This window comes from Scomber japonicus, chromosome 4 (assembly GCF_027409825.1).
Source record: "Scomber japonicus isolate fScoJap1 chromosome 4, fScoJap1.pri, whole genome shotgun sequence".
NCBI classification, from domain to species: Eukaryota; Metazoa; Chordata; class Actinopteri; order Scombriformes; family Scombridae; genus Scomber; species Scomber japonicus.
The window spans coordinates 26,326,237-26,347,659 of NC_070581.1; the positions used below are offsets into that span (position 1 = coordinate 26,326,237).

Here is a 21,423-nt window from a genome sequence, read left to right on the forward strand (position 1 = left end):
TTTATATTGAATTTATTTATTTTTTTTATTTTTTTAAAGTTACATAATTCCTGTCATAGACAAGGCAAGACAATACCTCAGTTTGCAATAATTGATCATGTAGGAAATACAAGAACATCTACTGTAACAGTGCTGAAATTCTAGGTTTACAGAAAAAAATCGCACTGAACGACGTTCAAATTCCCCACAAACAAGAACCTTCACATTAGTCATCCCATTCGTCATCGTCTTCATCTTCATCTCCGGCGTCATCTTCGCTTTCATCTGAAAGAGAGAGAGAAATGTAAAGACATCCCCACTGGTTTGACTCACTCATAGTCAGGAAAATAAACTTTTCAACTTCTCTCTTTATATAAAGGAGGAATTAATGTTCTAATATTTACCAGAGGAATGGATGACTTTACTCCTCTTCTGCATGACCATCATGAGAGCACCAACTATGCCCTCACCTGACTCCGTCGTCGGAGGTGGAGGTGCGTCACCACTTTCTGTCACCTATAACAGACACCAGGATGTGTTGTAATACGACAGGATGTGTATGTTTATATATATCTATATATATATATATATATATATATGTAGAGCCTATATGAAATGTTTGGAAAATGAAAAGAAGTATGCTTTACATTTCTGAGCTTCTTCCCCAGTCGGATCTGATCCAGCAGAGCCCCCCTACTTTCTCCTTCTCCTCCTCCTCCTCCTCCTCCTCCTCCTCCTCCTCCTCCTCCTCCTCCTCCTCCTCCTCCTCCTCCTCCTCCTCCTCCTCCTCCTCCTCCTCCTCCAGATGCAGGGGGAGGTGGTGGTGGGAAGTCTGAAGAAATAGAAGTTTGGGGGGGTGGAGGTGGAGGGGGTGGAGGAGGAGGTGGAGGAGCTCCTCCTCCACCTCCCCTGCTGGCTGCTGGGGCAGGAGGAGGTGGGAAACCCATAGAGCGCTCTTGATGAGAAGGCGGTGGGGGAGGAGGCATGGAGTGGGAGGACTGAGGGGGCTTTGAGGATGGCGGTGGAGGGAAGTGAGAAGAGTGTGCTGGTGGTGGAGGTGGTGGACCGCCTCTGCTTGTTGGAGGTGGAGGTGGCAGGCCTCCACGTGATGGAGGTGGCTGGGAGGGCAGGGCTCCTCGCTGTGATTGGCCTGGGACAGGAGGCAGGGGGCCAGAACGACCTCGTGGAGGTGGAGGTGTTGGAGCAGAGTGACTGGGGCCTGGTACGGGAGGGAGAGGCCCTTGTCTGCCAGGTGGAGGGGGTGGAGGTCCAGAAGCTACGATGCAGTGAAACATGATAAGCATTAAAATGCAGCCCAGCTTTATATTAGAGTGTAGGGAGTAGTGAGATTGATCAGGAGGAACAAAATGATGTAGTCTAACCTGCTCTGTTCACTTCCCTTTTGACTGCCTCCATGCCCCCAGACTGCTCGATGACATTGTAGATGAGCTGGGAGGTTGCTTCATCCCTCAGATCGGCTTCACGGATCCCAGCTTGGGAAAGCAGCTTCATCAGGTCAGGGTCAACGTTGTTGGGATCAGAGCCAAAATGAGAAACATGCCTGACAAGAGGGAAACAAAAGAAGACAGAAATACAGTTACACTTATGGATATTATCGTAAAACAACATCGTCCTCTGTAAATATTAACTAAACTTTTGTGACTGAGCTCAGGGCAACACAATAATCAACTTATACACTCACTTAAATCCGCTGGGTGCTCCTATGTCTGCCTTGGAGAGTTTGGGGCCCTTTTTCTTGCTCTTCTTGTCTTTCTTCCCTTTGCCGCTCACAGGTAAGGAAGCAGGAGCAGGTGTAGGCATTGAACGGTAGCGTGAAGTCTGAATATCTGGGTTCTGAATGTCCACAGTGGCCATGTGAAAAGAACCAGGACTGCCAGATGCTGTTTTTGGATGAGATATAGAGTACATACAGGTTGGTGCTCATTTAATTTCATGCATCATTAGTTACAGTAGAATTATGGTGAGGTGATGGAGCTACACACTTTTGTCAGATGGGGGCGGAGGCAGGGATCCTCTATCTAGAGTTATGGGGAAAAAAAGAAGAAATAAATACATTCACTCTTTGTAATTTGCAAAATATTTGAATGACATATAACATTCATCAAGTCATATCTCACCAGCGTGCTGCGGGGGGCGCTGTTTCTTATCTGTAACAAGGAGGCGAGAGAAACCATTTTGCGTCACTTTAAACCATGACACCTTTTATACAGCTGATATTGTCACCCAATGTTATCCAATGTCTAAATGAGGCAGAAAAAAACTATTGATCTATTAGAATTTAAAAATCAACTAGGATTCTCTTCAAATCAAAAAATACAATGAGAATTTATTCAGTTTTCTGTTTTTTATAGGATTAATTTGGCTAAAAATAAATCTCATTTAAGATCATTTAAATTCGTAGGAACATGAATACAACATATGACTGTAAGAATATACAATATGACTTATTTCAGATGGAAAATATGGCAATGAGTCATAATGTTGAAAGTGTATTTCATGCATGCTCATTTTAAAAATAAACTACAACGTGGCAAGCATGAACTGACTGACCCTGACTTCTGTGTCTTTGGTTGATTTTCTCCTCGACAGCATTTTGGAAGGCTTGTGCTTCCTGTTGCTCTGCAAAATTCAGTCCAACTTGACAGTCCTGCATTGTGCAAGAAATCAACATAGAACCACACACGTTTTTAAAAAAACTTGTTTACATCTATGACCTAATGATGACTTAACACAAATATTTGCAGGCACAATATCTTAACCAGCTAACAGAAATTGAAGCCAAAAGTTGAATTTAAGTTGGAGGAAGAGGTCCAATGAGGTTGTGCTTACATCTGCAGAAAAGGTATGAAAGTACGCTTGTGGAGAGGAGTAAACAAATTGGTTGTAGAGCTCCTGCTCCCAAATCTGCCTCCCTGCCTGTGGAAAAAATATTGTTTATATTTCAGTTTCTCAATAATAATACTTTTGGATTGTTATGCAGCATAGTAATGTGAGTCTTGGTATACTGGCACCATTATTTGAGACATTACCTTCAAGTCAAACATCCGTATGAAGTAGGACCGCATGGGGTTGTCTTTTACTAAGCAGACCACTCCTGTGTGCTGCAGGCTCCAAACATTTGAACTGTGAGGCAGAGCCATGTACAACTGTGCAACTGCGGTGGCCATGGACTAGACATACAGACAACACACATGGAAAGCAGTTTAGTGCTGATACAACTCTCCAGAGCATTTTATAGATGTGCAAAATGTAAATTTCAACTTTTGTGGTGAGGATTCACTTCCTTGTTTGCTTTCATTTGCTAAGATAACGGCTTAAAGTCCTGTGCTCCTGTTCACTGCCACTACAATGTCATTAAACTGTGTGAATCATGGTGTTCTGTTTCTTTTGTTAAGCCAGCCTGGCACAACTATGTTTATCTTGGCAAGCTAAAAGAGATCCAGGAACGAAGCAACTTCTGCTCTAATGTAAGGCCTAAGCCTACACTAATGTCTAATTCTGACACTAGCGGAAGACATGGTGTAGTCACAATTTCCTGTTCCAGCTACCCCCTTTTTGAATACTTAATGCCAGCAATTCATTTGTAAGTGCGTTTCCATCAACATACTGTAGATTAGTTTAAAGTTGCCTGAAAGAAAATAAATCTCAAAATATTTTATATTACCTGAAATTTACTTGAATATATACAAGTGACAACAAAAAGTGAGGAAAAAGTTGTTGCCAAAAAGAGTCCAACTTAAAAAATTTTGTTAGTTACGATGAGTATATAATGTGGAAGTTCTCAACTCAGAGTTCAACTATCAACTGAACTCATTTAAATATAGGATATGATATTTCATCACCATAGACAATAGAGAGAAGTCTCGACGGCTGAAACAATTTCCATTTTCAGGTAGCAACCAGAATAACCTGTACTATTTCTTTTAAACTTATTTCAATTCAAGAATATAACATCCTATAAGAGAACATACAAGTCAGCAGTACAGCAGGATATCATACCCACAGTGGGCAATCCCCTCCCTGGTAAGTCCACAACTTACAGCACACCTTCTGCCCAGTAGGTCCTCCAGTTTGTCATTCTCCTGTGGGGTCAGCAGACTGCTTTGGACACCCTCCGATTTATTTTTTCCACGGCTCATTGTCTTTTGATGACTCCTCCAGCGTTTTTTAAATTATTGTGTACAGCATCTAAAACAACGTCCCCACTACATTCAGAGTACCACGCTATAAGCTGTAGAGTGAAGGAAGTTTCTCTTCTCTCTTCTGTGCACACATCAACTCAAAGCAGGAAACGGACAACCGCACTTCTCTAACCCCCGCTTTTCTTCTTTCTCGCAGACGCAGTGTTACTTCCATTTTCAGAGGGAGGCAGTGCACTATTACTCAGCTGCTGTGCCTGCATATATTACATGGCAACGCAGATAACTTTATAGTGCAGTTAACATTTTATGTAGATGAATAATCGACTCAAAACATAATGTACAAATGAAAGACATATTTTATTGACAGATAACAACATTCAAATTAATTTAAAAATGTACAGGAAGAATAACAAAGTATTTTAGTCAAATTTAAAAGACAAAAAAAACCAAAAACCAAAAACAGAAAAGATACTCCATTTTAAGTTAAGATCCATAGGTATTTGTCATACTGCACAGTTTATGGGACTGCTAAAAAACACACTGCATTTTTAACACATAGTTTTTCAAGCACAGTTTGGTTGGCCTTTGCTGAAGATATGTGTACCTTTAAGTGACACAATAATTAAATTCTTTGGTTTGCAACAACGGACGGTAAACACTTAAGAATTGTACAAACCACCTTCCTGTGTCTGTGGACTCGCATTGATTGTCATCATTGTCAATAACTGTTGAACTTCATAAATAGCAGCAAAATCCCACAAATTTCACTGTATCTGTTGGATCATTTATAAAAGGTCATGTCAGTCTCTTTGATCCCCTTTACAATAGACATGTTATATGTCGGAATAGATGAATAAAATATCTCATTAATTCAACTCCATGTAAAAGTCATCAAAATTGCATTTTGACAGACTGGAATGGTTGGTGTGGTCCTGCAGACTAACCTTCGCTGGTCATATTTAGCAGAATCTGAGAAGCTCAGAGTAATTTGGACGACACTGTACCAGCAGATTTGTCTTTAATATACAATGAAGAAGAACCTGATGAATAAAGAAACTAAAATGTCTTACTTGGATGTCTTATTTGGTATAAAATAAAGCAAACTCCCAGGAAAATGAAATTATTGTCTTATGACAACAGATAGAATTTACGTCCTGTAAAATCTGAGATGGTAGGGAAGTGGATAGTAGAATTTGGCAGTGACTGAGCTATTCCATGGAACTGTGCACAACCATACTCTAAAATGGGATTTCCATTTGAGTCATGATGTTGCCATTCAACCATTTCTACACATGCCTCCAAACAACATCCTCACTGCGGGCACTGTCAGAAAACAATGCTTTGTATTCTCATGCATCTCCGTTCTCGCCTCCATTACAGGACCTTTTGTTTTCCCCATCACGTGTCAAAGCGTTTTTTTTTCGTAGGCAAAGTTTCTTCACAAATCCTTCAGCCTTTGTAGCCAAACTGTTCTGTCTGGCTTTGGTTGAAAACTCGGCAGATCAGGGGTAATTTAATGAAAGGGAGAGCTTTGGTTGGCGTTTTATGTTCGTAATACCTTTTTTTCTGTCACACCAGCTAGTGGCCGCCTCCACTTCTAGATTCTCCAGTCACCCAGTCAATGATGATAAATGACAAACTCATAGTCATGAAGATGAATCCCACTGCAGCAAAGCATGCAGACTACAGGAGAGGAAAGAGACAAAACATCTGTATCAACAACCAATAAAATACAATGATGTTAAATGTCCAAGATAAATTTATAATATCTATAGCAGAAGGAGGTGTATAGTACCTGAACTTTGGGTCTGGACATCAAAGGCTCCTGTTCCTCAGGAACAATCCGGATATAGAAGATCCCAGGTAGGATAAAGATGAGGCTCGGGGCAGTTGTGGCTCCTGCAGATGAAGTAAGAGGAGAGCAGAAGTGAGTTTATGGAGGTTGTGCACAGTAATTAGTGATTACACACAGATGATACAGTGCTGTGAAGATCAGACCAGACAGTCCTGTGTACACGTACCAATGAGGCCAAAGATGTCGCGGATGGAGGGCACAAAGATAACAAGAATGTTGACTATGACGATTAGACAAAATGCAATGATGATGTGTCTGGCCCAGTGGAAAGGCTTCTCAGGGAACAAGATCTGGAGCACGGCCCTGCGGATCTGCAGAGGGAAGGTAGGAATGAAGGAGTGAAGAGAGGAAAGAAGGAGAACGTCATGTTTTTATTTATAGCATCAGGATACATAAGCAAATCTATAGAAAAGTAGTGGTTGATTTTGTTTTATCACCACAGGTAACATTAGAGACACACACAGAAATGAGTAGTATAAGCTCCTATACACATCAACTCAACTCTATTCCAACAAGCCAACATTTTAGCTGGTATTTTCCATCAGATGTTTAAAGCAAAATACCTGATTACATAAGACTGTTTGTGAGAGGGAGCAGAAGTGAAGCTGAAACTTTCTGCTCTCAATGACGCCATACTAAAGGAGCATTATGATATGAGATTCATGATTCATGATATGACATTTTATAATATGAGCTAATTTGCTTTCTTGGAACAGTTCAACTCTCATGTCTGTCTATTCATTATGGACGAGCATCTGATTAGATTAGCTTAGCATGAAGACAGGAAACAGCTTGCCTGGCTCCCCATAGATTAAAAAATCTGCCTAACAACACCTCAATCACTCATCACAGGCAACCAGTAGATACACAATTCCTCAATTCGCAGCCTAAAAATAATCTGATACATGAAGTAACCCCCCCTAAAATTGCAACTTCACTTTTTTAAACTAACAAGATATAACGTGTAGGCTTTAGAGATGCTGGTAGACATTTTAACCTATGGACAGAGCAGGGCTAGCTGTATGCCTATATTTCCAGTCATCGTGCTAAGCTAAGCTAAGCTAACGTCTGCTGGCTACAGCTTCATATTGAATGGACCGATAACTCGTGCAAATTATTTCTTTAATTTATCCTGTTAAAGGTTTAGAACTACAGTAGGTGTTTGCTGTGTGTTCTTAATCATTTCTTTTGATGTGAATGTTTAAAAATATACCTCCAGTCATTTATATCATGTACAGGTCATTCAGAAGTTTTGTGGTGAATTCTTAAATAGCAGACAGTTAGACAGCACATAACTGAAATAGAAACAGCTACAGGTTTCACTCTGGCAGATGAGGCCCTAAAAGTTTCAATACTTTGGTGGAAGAGAGACCACCAAGAGACTGCCGTGTTATCAGCATACAATGTGCAGGTAGTGAGTTCAAGATCTACCTTGACAACATTGTTTGAATGTTAAGTAAGAGACCTCTATTGCTTTACGTGTCTACTTCACGTCACCACGTCACTAAGTATCTCATTTACATTAATAGATGTAAATGTATGTTAACCCTTTATCGGACAAGTGAACTATATTTGGTAACTCATGCATGTAAACATCCAAAATAGTCTCCCCATGCCTCTTTGTGAGGTTGTAGAACCATGTGGAGTTTTTATAAACAGACTTTTTGGTAAATGGCGAGGAACCAGATATGGTAACTTCATTGTACTTGAATTGCAAAATAAAAATAAAACATTTCATAAAAAGTCACAAAAGCAAAAAAGTCATGTAATATCCCCCAATGACTCTTCCTTGGCTTAAATTGCAAATGTCCAAGTATTTTAATGAGTGTCCTATAAGGGTTAAAAACATTACTGGCTTCAGACCCTCAATTAAAACTTTAAAAAATATTGAAAAAAATAAAAAAGCTTTTTCTGAGTCCTTTCTGTATACTGTGTTTTTTTAAGTGTGGAAACTGTTAGATAATTAAAGAAAATATAAGAACTATTTTTATTATTGGTGCTGAGGTTGATCTAAATATTTGCACAAAACTAAGATTGATGTCTTACCGGGAAAAGGACCACAGGGACGGTCAGTGTGACAGCCACCAGCACAGACAGACGCACACAGAGGACCAGGACATCCAAGGGGTCCACTTTACTGTAGGTGTGTAACAGCTCTGACTCCACAGCACCTATCCACAGAAAACCAAACAACTTTTGACATGTCTCACATGGTCTAGACCCTCATTCATAACACTGCAAAATGAACATTTGCTATGAGAAGTGAGAACAAGACAGTCGTTTATTTCAAATCTTGTGGTTCACAACATGAGAACAAGGTGACCTTTGATTCTCAGGAGCTGAGAGTGTCTTACCGAAAAAGGTGAGGTAACCAAAAAGAGCAGTTAGCAAGTACATGCAGAACATGGCCAGGATGGAGACGTTGGCAACAGCCTGCATGCGTTTCTTCGTGGCACTGGATTAAAGGGAAGCAGGAAAAAACACTTTAATCTTTAAATAACTTTCAGCAGCTGTGTGTGTGTGTAAACAAAGAAACCACATTGGGATTTTGTGAAATGGATTATGACTTACTCTCGTAGCTCAGTGTAGATTGGTAGCACCTCGGGGTGGCAGACAAAAGCAAAGGCCAGAATTGGGATGGTGTAAGCTGTCTAAAAGTCAAACATAACAAAGGTCAATGAGTATCTTGCAGCTCACTGCTTGAAGAAGACTGAACAGCATTTCATGTCAAACAATCAAATGTTTGTTTTACGCACAGCTTCTGTTGACGTAACAGACTATAATACTGTTGACATAACACATACGAGAGCAGAACATGTGGCTGTGGATCTGCTCCGCTAACCAAGAGATAAAAAACATAGCTGACAATGAGGGGAACGCACCTGTGAGTTCATGGTTATGAGCTTGGCCTCGCAGAAGTCTGTAGCGTTAATGAGAGCGTGGCTATCAGTAGGAGTTACATTGTGATGGCCGATATCCAGTGGACACGGGATGTTGAATTTCTTGTAGATAACCTGGGGAGCCACACCCATAGGTTAATCATAGATAAATATTTAATAGAGGAACAGTTGCATGTATCTGTGTTGACTTAGCAGTAAAGACTCACCGAAATGAGGAAAAACACCATGCAGGAGAGAGAGAAGCCACTCGTGTAGCCAAGGTAACCTGGAGTGCAATGATAACAAGATGTTGCAGAATAATTTATGATGCTCACAGACAGAAGACAGATTCTGGAGGCAATGACATATCAATTTCAGTACAAGACATGAACGTAAACACAAAAACAACAGGTAGTGGACATGACGTACATGTGAGAGTATGGGGAATATTAAAAAAAAGAAAAAAAAAAGAAAATGTGACAACAGAATGAAAAACATACCAAGTTCTTTCATGAGTGCAAGAGGAAGGATGATGAGAGCGCTAACAATCATGATCAAGTAGTTTCCATTCAAGAACCACTCTCTAAGAGACGACCAGACAAACAGATGACAAAAATCAGTACGCCAACTTACAAAAAAAAACAAGACTACTCAACTACACATGAATCAAAGGCAGAATATGGATTTGACACTCACCCCGTGTTTTCATGTTTACCAAGAAAAGCTTGAATAACCAATGGGAGCTCAGACTTGACGATGAAGAGATAGCTGGACATTGCTAAAAAAGAAGCAAAAACAATCTTATCTTCCACTCCTTACTTATTTGATCAATCTGGTCTGATTAAATAGATACACTTTCACTGATGGCTGTTTAACATAACAAAAAAAATTGCCTGAAAGTACCTCCAATGTTGTGTATTGTTATGACACAGCCGGCCAACATTTTTCCTGGTGCACCAAAGGCCCGATTCCCAAGCTGCTCATATGCCCGGATGCCTAAAAACACATAAGCATTATATATCCATGCGGTAAGTGATGAATACATAGAGTAACCCTGTGGTAACATACAGTAATTTATATGTGCTGATTTTAGCTCTGACTTACCAACAACCCCAGCACATTTTAGCAGGAGGTGAATTGAATACGCAGACAGAACAGCAATAGACAGCAACAGGATTCTGTAACACAGAAGAATGTGTATCTGTTAGGAGATGTACTTTGTAAAAAACTATATCACAAAAATATATGAATGGTCTCACAAATTTGGACATTATTGTTATTCAAGTTAAAATACTGATTATTATACATGGACTCCTATTATCTAATGTCCTGGGATCAATAATAAGTTGCTCTTCCGGAGGTTTCTTTTTTCTTTTTTTTTTAAAGGGAGTTTTTCCTTTTTTGAATACAGTGTCTAAAGATAGTGGATGTTGTACTGCTGTACAGATTGTAATGTCCTGAGGAAAATTTGTGATCTTTACAAAATAAAATTGGTTCGCCGTAAATGCATTAGGTCAGAAACAAAACAAAAAATAAGCTATTCTTTAGGAAATAAATTATATTAATGGGCCACTCTTGTGATTGTATCACTTTGTTTTTTTCCCCCTGCCACACAACAGAGTATAGCTTTGTGCGGTTGGCTCACCAGCAACCTTCCACCTCCCCCCACCACATAGTGCAGGACTGATCCAGCAGGCCTGTCTTGGATCTGATCACTACAGGCTATATTTAACCACTCAAATCTGATTTAGGGAAGCTGCGTGTGTATGAGCTCTAATGTACATTCTGACAGATCAGGCTTCATACTGTTGCGTACACCTACAACTCGCACCAGCAGACAGACAAAAACACACACACATACTAAATACAGAGTCCCTCTCCCTGCGACCGAACATACCTGTTGCAAACACAAATACACACAGACAGCTAGATGATACACATGCATCCCTGTGGCTCCTGCTTCTAGCCTTATAAGGACCATCCATTAACTGCATCCAATCTGTATACACTGACACAAATTAATCTAATCCTCATTCTAACATAAACCTTGAACCAAATTTCCTACTTAAAATAGCCCCTTGAAGAAGTGAAGACCAGCTAAAATTACTTGTCGTCACTCTGTCGGTGTTCAACTATTAAAGGCAAAACACACACAAGACAAACAGAACTACTCTATTCTTGTAACCTTGAGGAATGTGCATGTTTGCCTTCACACAAACACTGAATATAAATCACAAGTGGCCAGAATGAATAGTGGACGATATTAGAGGGGGCACAGTACAGTGCTGTGAGCAAATGTACGCACCTGTGCAGGTAGACACAAACACGTACATTGACAAACACAGCAGGAGAGGATGGTTAAGCCAATACCGCAACTGCGTGTTTGGCGTCCATACTCACAGAAAAAGAATGATTCCGGTGTTGGACATCGCAAAAGCCAATCCCAGAATTCCACTGCCCATTATGGCATTGCTGAGGTTAAAGATGGACATTCCAAATGAAGTCTTCCCCTCAAACTGCGGAGGAAAAGTTCAAGAGAAAAAAACAATTCATGAGCACAACAACAAAAAAACAGAACAGATACAAATTTCATTTCATTCCAATAAATCAATATGACTAGTACATTTAAAAAACAAAAATGACTAAGTAAAAGCACTCACATCTGTGAAGTGCATTTCTTTCTTGACACCGGTTTTATGTGGGAGAAATTCCTCATGTTCAGCCATGGCATCCAGCCCATCGAACCTACAATAAAAAATAATCACTGGTTAGAATGAAGACTTGGAAAAAACACATGACGCACGGCATAAAGAGCTATAAAACTACTATAACTGTAGCTTATATATTTGCTGAGCTAACCTGCAAATGAAAGAGTTCAGTTGAACTTTTAAAGCTTTTTGTTGTGATATGATGTAACCCATCTTTAATTACTGTTCATCTGTGAGTCTTACCCATCTTCTCTGCTATGTCCATTCATCTTCTGAAGCTCCATTCTCGTTGTTGGGGGTTGTAACTTTAGAGATGTTGCAAATCAACTTTTATTGGGATGAAAGAATCCTCCTCAAACTTTCACCACCCTGGAAGTGGAGAGAACACGTGTTTAATTTATGATACTCACTTACTCATCACAAAATCTACTACTAATGTGGCCATGATGTATACATGAAGGAGAGTTAATGTGAGCTGGGATAACACCACATACTATACATTCCTCCACACCTCATGTGCCGATCTTGCCAACCTTCCATTGTTTGTGAAGGAAAATGCAAGTAGGCTGACCTCAGAGTCTGTAACGCTTTTACGTTGTTTCAGTATGCATCACCGTTTCCAAGATCTTGTCTTAACTTGTTAACACGCAGACAAGATCTCAGCGTGGCTTTTGCCAAAAGTCGCAGAAGAATTTTGATGTACTTATGCAATGCTTTTATGGGGTGGATGTAAGGCTTTGGCTCTGGTCTACATTATAATGACTATTCAGTAATTTACCACTGTCAGACAAATGACAAACACACTAGTTACCTGTATTTAAACAGAGCGAAGACGGCTCTCTGGGAACACTGAATATAACTAATGGAATACAAACAGAAAATGCTATGTGGCTTCAAAAGGGCAGCCCTATTTATAAAGTCTTGAGACACACACTCTGTAATTTTTCTACGTGCCAAGGCCAACAAGAATGTTTCTTTTTTTTCTCTTGGCAAATGAAGAAATCCTTTAACAAAACATTATTTTGGAGTTCAACACCCCTTCCATCTTCAGATATGAAGACAGAAAACATCCAGATTAACTGTGTCTGCTCACAAACTACAATTCAGGCAAAAGCGGAAACTTTTGCTTAGGATGAAGTCCTTTTAAAGCTTGTGTGACATGAACGGCTTTAGATAACAAATGTTGTCAGTGGACTTATGTTGCTCTAATCTGCTGCGGGCCACACAAAGCTGGCATGGACGGACTCTGGGAATGAGCGTAGGTCTATGCCATGGGGTCATGGGATACTTGCCTTTTTCTGTGGGTCATACTGCCCTCAGGATTTTCACACTTGACCCGTAAGGACACATTCACACTACATTGTGCCAAATCCAGAGGAGTTTCACAGAAAACCAGAATTTTTTTATATTCCTACGCTCATCACTGAACAGGCCCGTTGATGTACAATGAGCCATACAAGCGTGGTTGACAGCAACTATGCCACACAGATAAACAATGAATTCCTGTGTAAATGGTGCTATTTAGTCTAAATACAGAGTAGCCTTTCCCCTGCATACTGGCCTCGGGTCAAGTTGGGTTTGAGTAACTTTCTTTAGCTACATACCCAACGACTTTCCCATGGCATGTAGCCAACATACACAAAACAGACATACATACAAAAAAGCATTGAATAAATGTCAGGAATATTTTTGAGATTTAACTTTCACAAAAAGGCAATTTTGGTGGATTGATATGTAGATTTTACATTTTGTCCATGCTTTGCATAGTAATGCTGGGGGAAATGGAACTTGCCAAACGGGTTAACTAGAAACTCATGTTACAAATTTCCTTGGAAAAGACAACAGCAGTTAGATAGCTGTGAAAAGAGAGTAAAAAAGTAATGAAAAAAGGCATCCATCTATTAAACCGTTATAGGCTACAATGTTTCCCAACAAGCATCTATTATGCCTTTTAGTGTTTCTACAAGTGTTGTAATTAGAAAACATATGTGCATAATAAGTTAAATCATCTATATCAAATCATCTATTTTTAAACAAACAACATGTCAAGTTAAAGTAACAATATCACTATAGCTTTACTACCCAGCAGTGCGCAGCGCATGGCTGTCTGACGCAAGACTTGGTCACTATTGACAGTTAGTCCTTCCCCTTCAACATCTAAATCACAAGGACACATGCACACACACACACACATTTTAAGAAACTTACCCTGGTGGATAAGAACAAGGCTAGTTTTCTTTTCACAGAGAAACGTCTTGGTTATTGACAGAATAAATCCCTGTCAAATTACAATTTCAAGTTTCTGACTCTTTCCAATGTGTATATACAGCTTAGTTCTTAGGAGCCTCTCCAAAGCTCCTTGGTAGTGAAGAGAGGAGAGAGTGAGAGAGATTAGAGGGCTGGGCGGGAGTGAGCGGGAAATGGGAACACCCACACTTAACCCTTTGTTAAACCAGTCTCAGGAGAGACTGCAGGGATTCACTCACCAGGTGTTCATACACAAAAGGTGTCAAGACCAGTGTTGGAGAGTTACTTTAACCCCTAAACAGGCAACTTACACCAGGAGAGACATATATTTTTTATACCTTAATAGGGGCAATGTTTCCTGGTTCGTAAAATCCAAAATATTTTTAAAATTATTTGTGGAAATGTTTACTTAGGTGCAAATAACTGAGATAACTCGTAACATCAAAGTCAATAAAAGGTAACTAAAAAGAATAATTAAGATCTCATTTTCCACTCCTGCCTGTTTTAGGGTTAAAATTGTATTCTGATACAGTTACTAGTTACCTGTTACAAAATGTAGTTAGTAGCGTAATCCAAGTAGCCTACCACAATATTAACATAATGTAACTTTATTACTTTCTGTTACTTTAGGATTACTGCCATACCAACTATGCAACAATAAAGACACAGGGAAAACATTCAGCACAAAATTGGCCACTTTCTATGTTAATAAAAAGCATCTAATTGACAAAGACCAGTGCAAATTGCTACAAGCAGTTAGGATAGAGTTAGTGCACTCTCTCTCTCTTAAGGCTTGAATGATATGGAAATGGTATTTAATGATATCAAGTGCGAAATCTTCAGTCAGATACTGGGCTACTTAAAATAATTTCAGCTATGTAAAAATAGCTGTGGTGGAGCTCAGGGTTTAACTGTAAGTTCTGCTTTATTATAAACAATACCACTATCAAAACCTAAGTCTGTTTGTAATCAGCTGATCTGTGTAAATGTGTGCAGCAGAACACATGAGATTAATTATTATAAGATGCTGGTGTTATTATGTAATTATTATAAGATGCTGGTGTGCGTCTCAGTTTGGAGACCCACTTATCGCTTTGACATACTGGTGACATACAGTCAGCTGTGTGTTGCTCTCAGCAAATTGGCGCAAAAAAACCTTGGTGGGTAGGCCCATAAAACGGAGCAGCGGGTGAAAATACGCGCAATTGAGCGTGCTGTAATAACCTCAGGGAAAGTATGAGTCTGAGTCTTCTTTGACTCATTCAATAAAACGCTGTAAGCTCTGAACGTGTCACACACACACACACACACACACACAGTCACATGGAGAGCAGTAAGTAGTGTGTGTACATGCGCCCACTGTTGCGCACCTGCACGCGTCTTGTGGTATCGTCCTCTCTTCAGACCTTCATGGCTCATCGAGTTATTGTGTTTCTAGTTTCTGCTCTGCTCACGTTTGGGACTTTTACAGTGCATGGTAGTCTAGAGTTGTTTATTGTAAAATGTGTTTTTAAATTGTAATCCTGCCAAATAATCCACATTTTAATGTAATAGGCTACCTGCAATAGTCTTTTTAGTATGTAACTGTAGACTACCTTTTATTGTATCCTCTTTACAATTAAATGTATTCCGTTACTCCCCAAGCCTGGCCAAGACTAACGACCGTGCAAAAGGGGGGAATAGCCTTTAGTTTTCCGAGAAAGTCTGCAGATCAAGGGTTTGAGGTGAAGCCTGGAGTTAAATCAATGGGGTGCAGACAGTGTAATTACCATGTCATTACAGAGTGTGAGAGTAGAGAAAGGGGTGCTGTAGGTGTCACCTGCGGTGGGCTTTGTTGTGGCATGGGCGGATACTCGCTGACAGGTTTGTATCCTGCTGGAAGTCACAGTGATGTTAATTAGCTTAGGAGATAAGTGCCTTTTTTAAGATTGCCCACATGTGATTGTACTTAGGAGTAGAGAGCATGCTTGCAAGTTATCATGTGCAGAAACAGTACACAGTAATACCTGAACTGACACGAGAAGAGGAGAAATGACACATGACACGTATAAAAAAGCTCGTCTTTCACATGCCATCTGTGGAGAGTGTAGCAGAAAGTAGGCCTAGACGTGCTCAATCTCTGACTAGTCCACCAAAAGTTAAATGTTATCCACATCTCAGGGACATTTCAGTTGGCTGATAAAGTCCAACGCGCTCACACACACCCAAGAAACACCCACATTTTCTTTATCTCAATATGACACAAATCCGTCAGTGGAGAATGTGTCTTTCTGTTATAGAGATCTCATCTAGAGGGAGCAAACGCAGATGATAGATAGCTTTCAAACATTGTTAAAAAATGTTAAGTTTTTATTTGAGAAAACTAGACATAAGAAAATCAAACCAAATCAATTGCCAAGTTCAGGCTATTTGAAGCTTTTTACACACAAAATATCAGGATTAAGGTCAATACGGATTTAGTGAATTTAAACACTGAAAAGTAATGGCCTCTACATGAACCTTAAAAAGGACCTAGCAAATAATTCCAGAAAAAAAAACAACCAAAGCACAGTCTTCAGGAGACATTATGTAACAATAAAAACAATGGATCAACCATTTAACATTGTTTTGATATATAAAAGTTGTGCCAGCATCCAGAGCCAAGATGATCTCCCCATTCTTGTGAGTCATTTAAAATCCCACCTCTATGGTTGCGCATACTGCCAGCATGTCACAAAGCGAACAGACTGCGAATAAGAGCATTAGTATGTACTCAAGCTGAATGATCAAAACAGAACCCAGCTGAAAGATTGTTATCCTTAGACTTACTGTCAATATACAGTACTTTATCAGTGGAGCTAATAATAATAACAGTCTTATCCGCTGTCCTTTCCTTGTATGAATGTATGAATGGGAAATGCGCTCTGGCAGCTACAGAGTGGCCTGGAGGCCTTTTTCTGGTACTCACCTCTCCAGTAACAGCCAGACAGAGAGATGTCGTCAGTTTTAGACAGACATAAGACGTAACGGTGTATACGTTAACACTTGTTGGCTGACTTCACTTCATGAATCTGCTTCTCACAGAGCTTTGACGTCCTCTGTGGCAGTCAAAAGAGAGAGCAAAAAGGGGGAAGGAGTATGGTAGTAATTGCGCGCGTTAAGAAATTTCCTGCCATGTCACAAGCCTAGACCCTCCCAGTTTTTTTTACATGAGGTCACACGTGATTCTTTTTACTTTGTGACATGCTGTATGCGAATTTGACATACATTTCATGCACATACACATTTTTCTCATTAGGAGCACATTGAATTACTCTAATGTAATATAGGCCTGATGCTGAAAAATGAACTATTGTGATTGAAATACTGTGCTTACTGGCTGACATTGCATTGGTTATACTATGACTGTGAAAATGATAGAGCCAGTGAAATAGGATGTTAAAAAGTTATTAGGTGTCTGAGGTTCTTGCTTTGTGCTATCAGTGCCATCTAATGGACATAAATTAGATAACTGGTTACTGAGGTAAATTAGACACAAAGGCCAAAAAAAAGGATCTGCGTGATCATTACATGTTCAGTCTACTATCCTTACTGCAGATCACAAAATAACTGATCTATTAGGCCATCAGAAGCCATATGATGCCTTTACTTTAACTTGACCACTCTTACACAGACCAGTTTTATACAGCATCATGGAATGAGGGCCAGAAGGCTGAAACTAATTTTTTTCATTATTAATGTATCTGCTAGTGCTTTCACAAATAAATAATTCATTGTTTAGTTTGTAAAGTATCAGAAAAAGTGGAAAACACTGAAAAACTTACAATTTTTAGGGCTCCGACTTGACATCTCCAACTTGTTTGTTTTGAACAACTGACAGTCCAAAACTGTAAGATATTCAATTTTCAATCATTTGAGGCAGAGAGAAACAACATATCAGCAGATTTGAGAAGCTGAAACTAGATGACATTTAGCATTTTTGCTTAAAAAATTATGAAGAAAATTGGTTATTCATTTTTTTAACAACTCCTCTATTTATTTCTTTATTGCTCCAGCTCCAAGATAGAGCAAAAAAACAAAACTTGAACTTCAAAGTAATAGATAACTAATAAAAAACATTTATTTACCTTAAAAAAACACATAATGAACAATGATTTTTTTTTTTAACATTTGTGTGGCAGTCTTACAGTTGGAGTTACAGGTTTTACTAATGAGACCGGAAGTCAAAAGACATAAAATCTAATCTAATCTTTACACTAAATGTGTCATTTCCCCTTGTCTACCCATGCAAAGAAATTACAGCGAGCCTCAGGGTTGGAGGAATGTCCCTGAGGGCGGCAACACACAAAGAACTGCTTGCCCATGTTTGGACCTTCCTTTTTCACAGTACGGAGCACACAGGGTTCCCTGTGCACCTTACAGGAAGGTGCTGGGGGTGGTCCATGAAGCACTGACTTCCAAAACACTAGTGATGCCCCTTTCTTTGCAGCACAATGTCCCACAGAGGTCTGAGAGGTTAAATGTTCAGCTTCTGTCTTCACCTGTTTGTCACTGTCCTCTGTGGTGCTGCTGGTGCACAGCCGTGACGAACCATCACAGGCAAGCTCAGTATCTTCAGTTATCTTTCCAGCGACTGACAATACGTCTTCTTTAGTCGTGGGCCCTTTATGGGAATTGTTAAATGAGGTTACTTCATCTAGGTCAAGTGTTCTTTCACACTGCTTGACAGACGTTTCAGTGGGTTGAGCCACATGTGTGAGCTTTGGTTTGAAAAAAGAAAGCAGGTTGCCCTGTGGTTTCGAAGAAGTCTTTACTGTCTTGGCCTTTTTACCTTTTGGGGCAACAGAGTCTGCTGTCAATATTCGCTTTTTACCGGAGATGTTTCCAACTCCAGAGGGGTGTATATTCTCCCTTTTTTCCCCCTCTTCTTGAGATCCAGGTAATGCAGCCTTCTGCTCTGACTGAACTGATTTCTGGTCCACCGTAACTAGGAATCGGGAGAGTTTCTGCTGCTTGCCTGCAAACTCTGGCAGGTAGCGTGTGCACAGGGGAGGAGGCTTGGAGCTTGGCTGGAGAGAGCAGCTCAGTTGCCCCCACACAGGGCAATGGTCTGACCCTTCCACCTCTGGCATGATGTCCGCTGCCACAAACTGCTCCTTGGCTAGCTGACAGTCAGCAAATATGTAATCAATGCGTGTGCCATAATTGGTCTGCCGAGCTCCAGTGAGAGTGGACCAGCATGTGAAGGCATTGGTGCGACTTGGGTGGAAATAGCGAAAAGTGTCCATAAATTTTCCACTGTGGGCAGTATCAGTTATTTCAGGTGCTTCATCTGGTTCCTCCTCATTCCTTTCTTTTTCTTGTCTGCAACCATGCAGAAAGCCATTCAACCATTTCCGGCCAGGGTTCTCCTCAAAATCGTCCTGAGTAACAAGAAACAAAAAAGACAATATTTAAGCTGTGTATGCATACACTGTGCACATCTGGCAACTTAACACTGTTTCATTTAATGTCATATTAAACCAGAAAAGTGTGTGTGACAGTGTTCCAACCTTTTACTTACAATGTCACTGGGGTCACAGTGGTCTATTGGTCGGTGAGATGTATTTACATCTCCTAAAACAATCACATGGCTGAAAGACAGAACAGAAAATACAGTTAATTCAGATTCAATGTCTCTATAGCAGAGGGAATAATAGAGCAAAACTGTAATATAACACTGATGATATACTGTCCAGTTCAAAATGCATTTCAAATACACCATTTACCTCACCAAATTATGACCTGCTTTAAGATTTACTGAATTTTACTGACCCCTGACATTAAACACACATAAAAGTGCACATACAGGGTACATGAAAGCCAGTTCAAGCTCAAACGCAGTGGTTGAAGGTTACTGGTTAGAACAGTTTGCGTAGGTAAAGCATCTGTGGTAAAAGCAGGATACACCTGTGCTTGTGCCCTATTACAACTACAATCTTTTTTTCAGTTTGTGAAAACGGTCTGAACTCTCACCTCCCATCTTTCAGAATTTCTTCAGCTCGACACTGAAGCAGCTTGTAGAACTGCAGTTTAAACTGCTTTCGCTCTGGCTTTTCAGGGTCCGCTCGTGGACAGTATACGTTGATTACAGTAACGGTTTGCATTTTGTTCTGACACCTGTAGGGGTAAAAATAAATCAATAATATACAGACATCTAAAGTTTATGACTGATTTACAAAATGTGCACAAACATTGGTAACAATATCTATAGTTTATAACTTGAAGTACACACATACTGGAATTTCCCTTATAGTCTTTATCAACAATTACATTTTAGAGCTAGAGAAAGAGCTAAAGAGTAGATGGTTGTTCAATTCAGATTAATACTTACAGGATGTGTTGCACATATAAGACACTTCCTCAAGGAAATCTTTGAAAAAAAATTTCTTACATGATTTTGTGCTGTGTTATAACAGCTCGTCCTTCATTGTCTAATTGCTGCAGCTCCTCGCTTGAAAACTCAGTGTGATCACCGTAGCATCCAACAGCCCCAGCATGGTTGGTCAGTAGACCTGTGAGACCCTCCTCTGCAGCAAATGGAGTGGCACTGTCCTTACAGTAAGTGGCAACCCCTGTGCACATCAGGAATGAGAAGTTAATTAGTTTTGTATGTGTCAGTAGCACCCAGAGTAGGTGTAACAAAGAAACAGGGATCTACTGTAAGCCTTTTAACATTACACATGTGACCATACAGGCTACTAGTTTTTTAACCTATCTGATGCAGAAAGCAAAAAAACAAACAAAACACACACACATGTAAGCCGACAAAATTAAATGGCCAAATATGAGTATGCACATTTCATAAAGTTTTGGCGGATAAGGCTGCTTTGTATAAATCAAAGTATTTCAAATACAAATATCTACAAATTATGAAATGATCTGACACAAAGAACATTAATAAATGTGCCATTTTGCTTTTGAGTACAATATCTAGCTTCTGATTTTCACAAGGAAACATCTCAGGGATTTCATAATAATATTAGGTGTTGATATAATGTATTGGATTCATTTGTAAATAAGGTGAACATGTCAGAATTGCAAAAAGTGTCCTACATTACCCTAATCCACGCTACTCTTACACCAATCTAACTCGCATGGTTTGAATTGAATACCCAAAATACCAAAACACAACTGTTATGATAGTGTAATGAACCTGAGTAGCCGCTGCGTCCTCTGCTGAAGCTGAAATAGGAATTGTATCCGTCAACAATTGCAGTTCTTTCATCAAGCAAGTCTCCTGTAAGGGGAGGGACAAAGTCAGGTCTTTAAATTTATGTTTCTGACATCCTCCTGACAGCGTCCTGCAAACTACTGAGCAATATGACCGCACTCTCTCATTCACTTACTCGTGACTTTAGTCTCCTGGACGCATATAACATCTGCATCCAGTGAATCAAGAGCCTTTTTGATACCATCTCTGAATGTCCTGATGCCATTTATATTCCAGGTGACCACTTTCATTGTGCAAGAGTGAATTATTGTAGCAGTTGCATGTGTAGCTATAGGACTAGTAGCAGTAGCAAGCCCCGGAAATACAAAGGAAGTCAAATGGAGGCATGAGCGGAAGTGTA

At 39.9% G+C, this 21,423-nt stretch overlaps 3 protein-coding genes across 5 annotated transcripts; all 3 read right to left on the reverse strand.

Annotated features, from left to right (window-relative positions):
- Positions 1-11: 11 nt before the first annotated feature.
- Positions 12-4,279, reverse strand: LOC128357191 (actin nucleation-promoting factor WAS-like). Its single transcript, XM_053317454.1, has 11 exons — positions 4,041-4,279; positions 3,030-3,170; positions 2,830-2,916; positions 2,551-2,647; positions 2,118-2,147; positions 1,983-2,018; positions 1,682-1,880; positions 1,362-1,540; positions 627-1,255; positions 384-495; positions 12-264 (listed from the first exon to the last, which is right to left on the reverse strand). The coding sequence occupies exons 1-11, from the start codon at positions 4,137-4,139 to the stop codon at positions 206-208; spliced, it is 1,668 nt and encodes a 555-aa protein (XP_053173429.1). The 5' UTR covers positions 4,140-4,279; the 3' UTR covers positions 12-205.
- A 1,341-nt stretch (positions 4,280-5,620) lies between these two features.
- LOC128356961 (sodium-coupled neutral amino acid transporter 3-like) lies at positions 5,621-16,886 on the reverse strand. 2 transcript variants are annotated; one of them, XM_053317165.1, is made up of 16 exons: positions 16,779-16,886; positions 11,828-11,953; positions 11,537-11,621; positions 11,277-11,392; positions 9,981-10,054; positions 9,780-9,872; positions 9,573-9,654; positions 9,377-9,459; positions 9,104-9,162; positions 8,880-9,011; positions 8,569-8,648; positions 8,352-8,452; positions 8,044-8,168; positions 6,164-6,308; positions 5,938-6,041; positions 5,621-5,825 (listed from the first exon to the last, which is right to left on the reverse strand). In XM_053317165.1, exons 2-16 carry the CDS (start codon positions 11,866-11,868, stop codon positions 5,721-5,723), a joined length of 1,425 nt encoding a protein of 474 aa, XP_053173140.1. In that variant the 5' UTR covers positions 11,869-11,953; positions 16,779-16,886; the 3' UTR covers positions 5,621-5,720. The 2 variants fall into 2 exon arrangements, with proteins under 2 accessions (XP_053173140.1, XP_053173139.1); XM_053317164.1 differs by lacking the exon at positions 16,779-16,886 and adding an exon at positions 13,793-13,944.
- Positions 16,887-17,991: 1,105 nt separating this feature from the next.
- Positions 17,992-21,352, reverse strand: apex2 (APEX nuclease (apurinic/apyrimidinic endonuclease) 2). Of its 2 annotated transcripts, none has more exons than XM_053317574.1 (6): positions 21,199-21,352; positions 21,006-21,089; positions 20,244-20,424; positions 19,826-19,969; positions 19,374-19,443; positions 17,992-19,233 (listed from the first exon to the last, which is right to left on the reverse strand). In XM_053317574.1, exons 1-6 carry the CDS (start codon positions 21,311-21,313, stop codon positions 18,076-18,078), a joined length of 1,752 nt encoding a protein of 583 aa, XP_053173549.1. In that variant the 5' UTR covers positions 21,314-21,352; the 3' UTR covers positions 17,992-18,075. The 2 variants fall into 2 exon arrangements, with proteins under 2 accessions (XP_053173549.1, XP_053173550.1); XM_053317575.1 differs by having other exon boundaries at positions 21,195-21,352.
- Positions 21,353-21,423: the final 71 nt, after the last annotated feature.